This window comes from Medicago truncatula, chromosome 7 (genome assembly GCF_003473485.1).
Source record: "Medicago truncatula cultivar Jemalong A17 chromosome 7, MtrunA17r5.0-ANR, whole genome shotgun sequence".
Taxonomy (NCBI): domain Eukaryota; kingdom Viridiplantae; phylum Streptophyta; class Magnoliopsida; order Fabales; family Fabaceae; genus Medicago; species Medicago truncatula.
In genome coordinates, this window is record NC_053048.1 from 1809940 (window position 1) to 1822152 (window position 12213).

Sequence of the window (12213 nt, forward strand, 5' to 3'; positions counted from 1 at the left end):
CTTCACAAAAGTTTAAGGTTGTTGTAGTCTTAAAGTAATTGTTTTTTGGGAAATGCTAACCGGTGCTTCTGGGGCACTGGTTAAGGATATGAAAAATGAAATTATATAATAGTTAATGCATTGAAATAGTGTAATTAATTGATAATAAAGTTAAAAACATTTTCCATTTATGATAATAATTCATTTTATGGTATGCTTAACCAGTGCCCCGGAAGCACCGGTTAGCAGATCCTTGTTTTTTAAATGTTTGGAGGTAATGTATTTTTTTTTTTTTGGAAAACTAGAATTTGAATTCAGTTTTAAACAAAAAGTAATGTTAAATCTTTTAATGAATTTTTTTTCATTTAACACGATTATATCGAATTCAAGACATTAATCTCTACGGTTTCATGTGTAAATATCTGATTTGCATAAAAAAAATTGTTTATTTTATTTATTTATTACAAAAGTTTAAGGTCATTATTTGGTTAATACAATGTGGTAGAATTCAAGATGTCTCTTTGACAATTATGCACCGTTTTATTTTAATGACATCATTGCCCTTGTTGTGGTTTGAGTTTTACCATCTTTATTTGGAATATTATTTGAGAAAGGTTTTTGGGCCATAACAAGACTAAGGCAATACGTTATTATATACTTGAATGAGTTGGGGTGTAGAGAAAAGAATCTTCTTTGTTGATTAACTGCTAAGTAATCAACCATTTCATGTTTGTATATTCACCAAATTTTGTATGTAAAAGCTAAAAAGAATTATATGTAATGTGTGTCTTGATTTCTTTATACTTTTGCGTAAATTTCCACTTATTTTATGTCAAATGGTAGGTTTTTTAGATGGAAATTGATAAATGTGTAGAGAAATGGAATCACACGGCATAAGTAAAAACATAACAAGATATTGAAGTTAGTAATACCATCCGTTCATCGAAATATGTTTTTTGGGCGAAAGAAATTTTAATTTGTTACAAAGAAATCGCGAGTCCTTCCCCCATCAAATTTGTGATATATGAGATTTCTCGTTATAGATATACAAATTTTTTGAATGAAAATTTAGGACGATTCTAAAAGAAAAAATAACGAAAAAATATATTTTGTTTGATATAAGTTATGGCACTAAATTCAGATTTTTTGCACACACATAATTTATGCATTTTTATTTTTGAAATATTTTTTATTTTAATTCTTTAATTGAATCCTTAACCGTAGGAAAAGAGATAATAGGATCTTTCTTTCCATAGAAAAATTGCCACTCCTAACATGATGCTTAAGAACTTATAAAGAATGAGAAAAAGACAAGCTTATAAGTCCACGTCCAAAAGAAACAAGCTTATAAAGAGCAATAAATTATGTTAAGTGGTTATCAATTTGGTGTGGGATGGTGACAATAGAGACCATTAATATCTTATGACTATTAATATGGTATGGATATATGGAAGGTGAGCTGTTCATTCTGAAAGAAATTTGGATCCTTTCTCCATTATTGAGTATTTTAAAAAGATGGGAAAAAAACTAATTAATACTCCCTCCGGTCCTATTTATAAGAGAATTTTGGGTCAACAAAAGTTGATGTATCTAGTTAAAAATTCAGTCCAAATACATTCACTTTTGTTGACCTAAATTTCTCTTATAAATAGGACCGGAGGTAGTATTATTAATTGCATTATTGGATCTGCGGCATAGAGCTAAAACTCGCATCTACATGAAGTTCGAAATTCTAGTTCGAAGTTCGAAATGTAACACTCCATAATATTAACTAGAATATAATATAGAAATGTCTGCTAAGATACTAGCAATTGGTTGAAACTCAAAGTTTAAAACTCAAATAAACATAGTACTTATTACATGAAGTATCCAAAGGAGTACCAAGTCACGTACTTCAAAGTATTAACGAATAAAAGTAAACGAAACTAAGAGAAAGGCTGCCACGTCGAACAACTCCTCAAGTCTCCTTCGCCTTGGATTTATCAGTTCACTTATCTGTAAACATGCAAACTAATTGGAATGAGAATACATCTCAGTGAATTCATAAATAAATCATACTTGTACCTCGCCTCATCGACAATAATTATTAAGCTCTTGCATATAAAATTCTCACTAACTATTTGATAATACCTAGATACTATAATCTCATCATTATACATATGTATTCATAAGAGTATGAATAACAAAGTTTATATCTACAAGAGAACTTGACCATCAACACAACCCTTTACATTAAGGTATTATCATCATTTAGTTATATGTGCGTATTGCAAAAGTCCACCCGAGCATGAGTGTACTTAGATGGTTGCCAACCGATAAGTTAGACTAATAAATCATAAATGACGCCCCATTTACCTGCACTTATCGAACATACTTAAGACATCCCATGTGTTTTGGGATGCCCTTATGCCTCACAACAATTTGTCTTTTAATTATCATCCTTGATTTGCTTAGTTACCTGACTAGTAACTAGTATCCTTTAATCATGTTAATTATAAGAAGATCCACTGTTCGTGAAATACCATCCGGATATATATTATTGAACTAGAGGCTTACTACTAAATAGAGATTCATATCCATATGTTATTCCCTTTCCAGAACCCACACAATCTAATTAGGTGTGAATTATGTTTATGGTTCAGAAACCCCTAAATTGATTCCACATATAATTTACTTAAATTATATACCTGTATAATTTGTATATTCCTTCTAATCTCTAATTAAGAATTTATATGCAATAAGATTCCCCACCAGATTTCTACTTTCTACCCATGGGTCGATAACAACTTAATACAATTGGATATGTATGTTCCTAACTTCTAATTTTCAGAAATTAATACTTGATTAGAACTCATCTGTTAAGAGAGTCAACAATGAAGATATGGATTGGAGACTGTTCCTGTTGTTATCAGGGAGGTCAAGTGTGAGTGAGGGTTTTGGTTCTGCTCAAGGTGAATACGATTTGGGTTGAATGAGTTGATACAGGTTTATCTTCGATATAATAATTTTTTTTGTTTTTAACATTAAAATCGAATTAAAAAGTTAAAACACAACGTATTTTCAACTTTCGTAAAAAAAAAAAAAAAAAATTTTTTTCAACAAAGCGTTTAATAATTTAAAAATTAAAAAATAAAATAGTAGCAGTATAAACTCCTAAAACCCTTGTCTCCCTCTCCCTTCCGTTGCAGCCACGCCTCTCTGTTTTGATAAGCGCTTTTTCCCCCCTAAACCCCGAACCTCCACACTGTGGTAGGAGTATAATTTCCTTTTTCATTCATAAAAAAAATTAAGTTTAGGTTTTACAAAAATGGGTAGTAGTTCTGCAAAAAAATCTAAAAATATGCAAAAAAGTGACAGTGATTTAGATGAATACGATGATGATGATGATATGTCCTATGACGAGGTAGCAATTCATTCACTGTTCCAATTTTGTTGTTATTTCGTTTTTTTTTTTTTTTTTTTTTTTTTTTTTTTTTTAAATTTTGATTTTTGTGGTGTAGGTTAATGATGATAGCGAGTTGGAGGAGGAGAAGGAGGAAGATGGAGAGGATGAGGGAGAAGAAGATGATGGACAAGAGGAAAATGGATGGAGAGATGATGAAATGGAACAACTTGAGAAAGAGTATAAGGATCTTCATCATCAGGAACAGGAGCTGTAAGATTGTAATCGATGCATACGATTTTGTTTTTATTGTTGATGTTATTTTCATTTATATTGTTAGCTAGCTATAAGATTGACAGTGTTGTATTGTATGAGAGTCTAAGTGTTGGGTTGTAAAGAACCCACATGGAAATAAGTAAGTGTAGCAGAGATGAGGATGTTGCGTTGGATGTGTAGTAAGACTAGGTGGGGTAAGATTAGAAATGAGAACATTAGAGAGAGAGAGAGTTTGGGTAGCATCTACAGTAGAAAATATGGTGGAAACTAGGCTTAGGTGGTTTGGGTATGTAGATAGGAGAATTGTGGATTTTGTAGTAAGGAGAGTAGATCAGATGGAGGGTAGTCAAATCACTAGAGCCAGAGGAAGATCCTAGAAAATTATGGGGTTGTTTTAATCCATATGGTCGACACCACTTAGTGGGATAAGGCTGATTTGTTTTTGTTGTTGTCGTTAACTAGCTTTGAAACACCGACAGTGACACAGACATTGCTTGCACACTGACATGTAGATACCGTAATAATTTATGAAAATGGAAGTGATTGAATGTAGCACATGTATTGGTGTCGGACATCGACATGTGTCAGACATAAAAAACGCTTTTAATGTGAAGTGTTGGTGCTTCATACATAGATAGCGATTGCAATATTCATAGTTGCATTTGCAAATACAAGGTCCGTACCTGGTATGGGTACTTCACTGTTTTACAAGTATCCATGCTTCAGACCTACATACATTCTATGTAGCACATATACTTCAAATTAAGGGATGGTTTGGTGTTTGGCTGACGTGTGGGTGTTTGACACCGAGATATGGTTATATTCAATTCAATCAATTCGATTTTCTTAAACTATTAACGGTGTATAAATGTGTCACTATTAGTGTTGTGTCTAGTGTCCATGCATGTTTATGTCGGTGCTTCATAGCTTACAAATAGAACCACGATGGGTCCAGCCGCTTCTAGGAAATCTGTCATGGTGGGAGAAGGAGTTTTCTATTACTCGGTTTTCCTTTATTGCTAGATTCAGAGTTTCAGAGTTAGGTTACTTTATTTTGGACTTGTTTCAGTTGAAGACTTTGTTTCTGGTTTAACATTTTATTTGTTTTACTGGTTCTATTTGTGTTCAGGATAAGTTTAACCTGCACTAAATACATGTTTTTACTAAAATACTCTGCATATGTTAATCTGTTTGTTTTTCTGCTACTAACTAGGTACTATCTAATATTCTTATTGAATCATACCCTTGGACTATCTAATCAGCAAAAACTACTTAGTTGATTATTGTTGTTGTTGTTCCAAAATGTCTTAATCCCTCCGTTGTTAATTATAAGCAAATTTTGACTTTTAGGTTCATTCAATTAATGATGTATGTGATCTACTCCCTCCGTTTCAAAATGAGTGTCGTTTTAGCCCAAAAAGTTGTTTCAAAATGAATGTCACTTTCAGTTTCCAATGCAATAATAACCTTTTCTTTTCAATTGTACCCTTCAATTAATACTATGTTACACTACTTTCAAAGTATTATTTTTTCTTTAATGAAAAACAAACCAATAGTTGATTAGGATAATTTGGTAAAATTGCTATGACATTTGACTACTTTATTCCATTCCTTAATATGTGTGCAATTGGCTAAAGCGACACTCATTTTGAAACGGAGGGAGTATATTATAGACCACATACATCATTAATTGAATGAGTCTAAAAAGTCAATTTGCTTATAATTGAAAACGGAGGGAGTATGTATTTTTTGACTGAGATTGTTTGCTTCTGTTAATATTGTGCGTTACATAATATCTGCGAGATATTGCTCTCTTATTAATGCGGAATGTTGCAATATCTGGGGCTCTATGCGATGTTAATATAAGAAATCTGGTATTCTATCAACATGACGGCTTATGAATCATCTTACTAATTGTTTTATTCTAGTCCTTTCTATAAAGGAAATAAGTTAGTGAGCTTATTGAACTATTTCCATCGCTTAATCTATGAACTTTTGTGGATTCTGAAATATGAGAATTTTATCTTTTTGACCTCAGAAACACTTTGAAGAACTTGAAACATCACAAAGATGAAGATCTCCTGAAAGGACAAGCTGTGAAAAGCCAGAAGGTGTGCTTTCTGTTTCATTATGGAGTAGACTTTTATGTTTGGAGATTTTTTGTCACTTATTTAATCTTCTGTTTATGAATTTTTAACTCATATATATATGTTGTCAATTGTAGCTTTCATGGCTGCTTTAGTGTTATTTTGTGGTTTCTATTGCGAGTTTATAATTTCCGTAAAATAATCGAGTTTATAATCAAAATTTGTTTTGACTGAAGGCCCTCTGGTACAAAATTCTTGAGCTTAGATTCTTACTTCAGAAGCCATTCTCAAATTCAAATAGGCTACCCCAGGTATTTTCCTTTCCCATTTTTGTGATTCAATGGGATTTACTATTTTATCCATCTAATTGTCATGGCCAAACATGGTTAATTTTCTGCAGGAATCAATAAAAGAATCATTTTGTGAATCAGACGAGACAGTTAGAGGCGCATATGAAGATTTGATAACTTCTTCCAAGGAGACTTTGGATTCTATATTGGAACTTCAAGAGGTGTGGATGTGTCAAAATCTAAATAAAAGAATGCTGTTTCATTTCTATGTTTCTCTCTGAGCTAGTTTGGATGAACTTCTCAACAAACACCTTTGAAATGATAAACATGATAATAATCTTACAATAACTGAGTCATTTAGAAATAGCTTCTCATCTAAATTGCATGAGCTATTGTGTCTCAATTTTTTCTGAATCTCTAATAAATATGATAATAATCGTACGATAACAGTTATTTTAAAAATAGCTTCTCGTTCAAGTTGAATGAACTATTGCATTTCAATTTTTTCTAAAGCTCTCTTTTAATTTAAGTCCTAACATCTATAACCTTATAAATTTTTTTTTTGTAAGTGAAGAACCATAAACTTATTCTAAATGAGAAGCTCCCATAAGCTGAAACTCTTCAAACCAGGTCCATGTCATGTCGTATGAAGACTATGAAGTCTGTATTTTGTTTTATTGACATTAATATGTTCAATCTCCTCTAATTTATTAGTAAGTGATTCTCTGTATATGTAAAAGACACTTTATTCATTGATCTTTTTTTCGTGTTCCAGGCTCTGATTGCAAAGAATCCATCAGTTGCTCAAGCCAGTAATGGTGAGTTCTGTATATTTTTTCCATGTCTTTGTAGTTACTATTTAGAGTTATCTATATATTATTCTGAGTAAGCAATGGTAATACTCGTACCACAGTTGCTTTAGGAATGTGGAAGGGATTTATACTTTGCTTCTATTTTGGCTTCATGTACTTGAAGCTTACAGCAACTTACCCATTTTGAAGATTTTCATGAGATGTCGACATGTTTCTTTTGTCATAGATATATCATACTATTTGGCCAGATTTATCTATGAAGTATGGTGAGTAGAGCTCATTTGTTATTCTAGCTGAAAATGGTCGCAATAATGGAGAGAAGGAAAAGTTGGGTGTATGTCATGAGCCTGTCATAAGTTGAAAATTATGGTTTTTTTGTCAGGAAAGAACTACTATAGGAACGGTTATCTGTCTGTCTATATGGTTAATCTATACTATTTACTTCCTTACAATCATTATAGGAAGGGGCTCGTCCAATTGGTAGATTATTTTCCTTTCTTGGCCCAAATATTTCTCTTTACTGTGATTGAAAGCAGATGGAGAAATATGAAACCTAACATGAAGAGTCCACCAAAACTCTTCTAGCTTTAAGCAATCTTTTAATTCATTTTAGATATATTGCAAGTTTAAGTCCGTTTCGCAAATCTCAATGCCTTAAATGCTGCTGAGGTGAGGATTCATATAATAATTGTATTGTGAGTAGAGGACTGACAAGTGTCCATGTTGGCCTAATGTTTCATATATTAGTTGTACGGGGGTCGAGAACCGGCCAACTGTTCTTTATATAGGCCTCTAGCTAATATTAGCTCAAACTATGATGAATTCTGCGTCTATTTTCATTCGTTTTATCGACTGTTGGCACGCAGAAATAACACTATGCAAACTTGCCTTTGTTCAAAACATCAATCTGTGCTAGATATGATATTGCTCTAATGTTACTTTCAAATTCCAAAGTTAATAAACTTTCTTTTAATAACTCTAAGACAACATTGTTGAAAACATTGATTTTTGCCGGATATGATAATGTTCTAATGTGACTTTACTCTTCAAAAGTAACCAAAATTTCCTTTGTTTTAATGAACTCTTAGACAACTTTGTTGAGAACATCGATTTGTGTTGGAGATGATGAAGTTCTAATGTGTGACTTTTAACTTCCAAAGTAACCAATTTTCGTTTTTTTTAATGAAGGTTCAGAAAGGTCATCAAAAGATTTAGAAATTTCTAACATTTTGGATGACAATCCTGATCAAGAGTGGTCACAGATTTCTCGGATGCACAACAGGTATTTTTATAACCTTCTAACTGCCCTATTTTGTGATAGGCATTCATTTTCTTTAAATATTGCATTTTTTTATACTTTTATCTTTTGTTTCATGCTATGAAGCACAGACACCGGATATGACACTGATACCGGTAATAATTTGAAAAAAAATGGCATAATTGAATGGAATCACATGTGTTGGTGTCAGACACTAGATAGGGCTTCTATCAAAAGTTTCGGTGCTATAGAGGTTTCATGAGCCTTATCATTGTGTCAATTATGCTTGAAACTTATCCATGCCGCAGCTTTTGCACTTTAGCTGCATTTCTATCTTAAACACATGCTGTTCCTTTTACCTGTCTGTTTGGCTGATGCTATTCACAATTGTATCTTGCAGTATGGCAACTTTCAGAGACAAGTCAATCAACAAATGGCAGAGGATGACACAAGTGACAACCGGTGCGGCTGCAATTAAAGGAAAATTGCATGCTTTTAATCAGGTAAAGTTCTGTGACTGGACTGTGAATTTTTACTATGTGACAAGCCAATTATTTTACTCCTGATTTGTTTCGTGTTGCAGGATATCAGCCATCAAGTTGCTGCTTATATGAGAGATCCCAGTAGAATGATCAAGCAGATGCAACTGAGAAGATCAGTTATTAAAATATTTGGATCAGTAAGTCAGTTTTAATCTTAGTTGTTTCAAAACAGCAAGAAGCTGATTTATAACCCTTTGTCATTGACACTTACCGGCTTATGTGTCCAGGTTGCCGAGGTCAATGATAACTCTAATGAATCAGTAAGCCTTATACATTTACTAAAGTTTGTGTTTAATTTTGTAATAACTTAAAATTACAATATAGGTACTTGAGTTTGTCTTGTAACATTGGAATGTTGTGATATTGTCAAGTCCTTTTTTTCACTTTACACGTCCCCTCGTTATACTCCTTGTTTTTTTTTTTTGTCATTTCAGTTTTGAACATCACAGCTTTGAATTTAATTGTGCTCAGGAAACACATGCTGACGGTGATCCTGAACTTCTGGACGATTCTGAATTTTATCAGCAATTATTGAAAGAATTTTTTGAGACAATTGATCCTTCATCATCAGGTAAACAATTTCTTTTTGGTTGACTTTTACCAACACTCACTCTAACACTCTTTTCAACACTAAATTTTTTATTTGGTTAAGTTCATGTAGGTTGCACCACTTCGAGAATAATTTCATCATAAAGTTGTGGGGTCCAAATAAATTTCACACAATAAGAAAGGAATATTGAAAATATAATGTTAGAATGAGTGTTGGTAGCACTTTTTAACACTTGGATTGTTTAATTGTCCAGTATTTCCTCATTCTACTACCATTCTCAAACTATCAGCTCAATATTTTCAAAGGCTAGAATTTAGCTGTGCTGTTTTTCTTCACCATAATCTAATTGTCAGTTACCTTTCTTGAAATAAGAATCTTTAGCATGTATGAGAGTCCATTTTCTCATTTTTGGCTATTTCATTTGAACAGAGAAAGCATTCTATGCTTTGAAAAGAATGCAAACCAAAAAAAGAAAAATTGTTGATCGCCGTGCCTCAAAAAGTCGTAAGATAAGGTACAAAATGATCTCAACACATTTCCTTTTTCTACCATTGTCATATATATCTTGCATTTAAGAACTGAAAAAGTTTTTGAATGACTTGTTATTGAAGGTATAATGTTCATGAAAAGATAGTAAACTTTATGGCTCCTCGACCAGCAAATCTTCCTCCCATGGCGCCAATGCTATTTGATGATCTGTTTGGATTGAAGACTCAAAGATCATCTGCTGCAGCCTCATAATCACGGTTGGCTGTGAAACATAAAGTTTTGGCTTATTACTCACTATATGTTGTACTAATTAGCCTCCAAAATGAAGTTGATTATCGAGGAATTAAACTTTTCTCTTAGGAGCCAATTTTGCTGTAAATCTATTTGGAAATAGACATGTGAAATATACAATTTCTCACCTTAAGATTAGACAAAATGTTTGTTTACCAATGCACTAAGAACAACCTGGAGGATCTTTCTTAATGTTGTTCCATGCAGAGATATTTATATGCTTTATAGTTTTTAGCATTAGCCCTTTGATTAGGAAGTAAAATCAGATTAATGTTTGTTTCAATTAGAGATCAAATTATTTGAATAACCACATAATTTGATCTTTGTTAAATTACATTAATTATTTGTGTCTGAGTGCTTGATTTATTTTCATAGATAGCCACACTTACTTGTCTTATTGTACCAGTTTACCCCAATTTCATTGTGAAGCCATGCGTGCTACTCACAATTACCGCATGGAAGATCACGTTATTCAGTTTCTTATTAGTCTGAATGATAATTTTTCAGTTGTTAAGAGTCAAGTTCCTTTGATAGATCCTCTTCCTTCTATGAACAAGGTCTATTCACATGTTATTCAAGAAGAAAGCAGTAATGATGTTTTTCCATATTCATCCTCCATTGATGAATCTAATCTTCTCTTTAATGCATCTTATTTAGGAAAGGCTTATGGTTGTGGTAAACATTCTCCGGTAACAATAATGGTTCAAGATATTACCCACATTGCAATAGAAACGCTAATGATTATATTTGTTGATGTATACAACTTTTTAGTTCTTTCTACAAGATTAAACCTATTGGAGTTACGTTACCAAAATTTCTTATATATTAGGGTCACTAGCCAACTCTAATCATTTCACTACCTATCTACCTCATACATAACACATAAGACCTAATGGCCCATGGCTGGCTTGGTCAAAGTTCTTATCAAGAAAAAAACAATTCTTAAATTAAAATGAGTTAGTTTTTCTCCTTTTAATCGAAACCAAAAACTACATTTTTTTTTGTATAATTGGAATCGGAGCTAGTATCAATTCATATGAAATATGTTCTTACATAAGCTAATATGTTATATGAGGCTTTCGAAAAAGTTAGGTTTAGGCCTAAAAATATTTTTATGACACGCTATAAATTAAACTTTGACTCGATAGAATAATACGCTTGCGGATTCATATCAAAGATCGGTTGGTTCATCAAAGACCTGTCCGTATTTTCGGTCTTTTTATTGCGTTGGAGTTTGAAAATTTATGAACGGTGTTTTTTTTATAAAATTTTAATTTTAACTAAAACTAAAAATACAAATGTTTGTTGTTTTCAAGTTATAACAAAACAAACTAACCATTATTATCTATTTCAGTGACACTAACGATATAACAAAAAATATAATATATATATTTTTTTTTTTTTGATAAACAAGGAGAGAAGACAGGAATCAAGAAGCATCATCGACATCCCAACTAGGTTGGCAGTCTGAGATACCTCCATCATATGCCATCAACAACAACAACAACTTTTTTAATGACATCAACAACAATCTTTATTATAGGAAAAATTGTTTGAGGGTATAATTGAAATAATGAAAAGTACGTATAAATATACTCATTTAGTTTGTTATATTGTTGGTGTCATTGAAATAAATAATCACGATTAATTTGATTTGTTATAATTTGAAAGCAACAAACATTTATATTTTTAGTTTTAATCCAAATCAAAATTTTATAAAAAAAATACCATTAATAATTTACAAACGTTAACGCAATAAAAAAGTGTCCATCTTTTCGCTAGTCAAATGATAAAGGGAAAAAAAAATGAACATATATATATATATATATATATATATATATATATTCATATCGTGTTTGTTACATTTTTTTTTAATATTTAAATTCATTCTTATCTATTTGTTACATTGTGATTGGTATTGAAAATCGAGTGCATTTTTGGAAAGAGAAAAAGTCAATCCAAAAGAACTGAAATGAGTTATTTATATACTATAGATAGATATTTGTTAGAACTGTTGCTTGTTACGAAATAATAAATAACAGATTTTTTGGACAAAAAAATGTTTTTGATTTTTTTTTTTTATAGAGAAAATAAGTGATTTAGATATTATTGTTCAACGATTTAATGAAAAGAAGAAGTTATTTTTTTTTAGGAAGTTATTTCGTTTATTTATCATACTAATTTCGTTTTTTAAGGATATCCAAAGCTTTCCACAAGGGGGAATCATGAGGTTGCGTGCTGCATGAAACCAAAAATC

At 31.7% G+C, this 12213-nt stretch overlaps 1 protein-coding gene across 1 annotated transcript; it reads left to right on the forward strand.

Annotated features, from left to right (window-relative positions):
- Positions 1-3153: 3153 nt before the first annotated feature.
- LOC25497467 (putative uncharacterized protein DDB_G0270496) lies at positions 3154-10307 on the forward strand. Its single transcript, XM_013592051.3, has 13 exons — positions 3154-3382; positions 3480-3634; positions 5676-5748; positions 5961-6035; positions 6125-6235; positions 6790-6832; positions 8015-8108; positions 8485-8587; positions 8668-8763; positions 8854-8886; positions 9098-9197; positions 9606-9690; positions 9788-10307. The coding sequence occupies exons 1-13, from the start codon at positions 3287-3289 to the stop codon at positions 9915-9917; spliced, it is 1194 nt and encodes a 397-aa protein (XP_013447505.1). The 5' UTR covers positions 3154-3286; the 3' UTR covers positions 9918-10307.
- The last annotated feature ends 1906 nt before the right edge of the window (positions 10308-12213 follow it).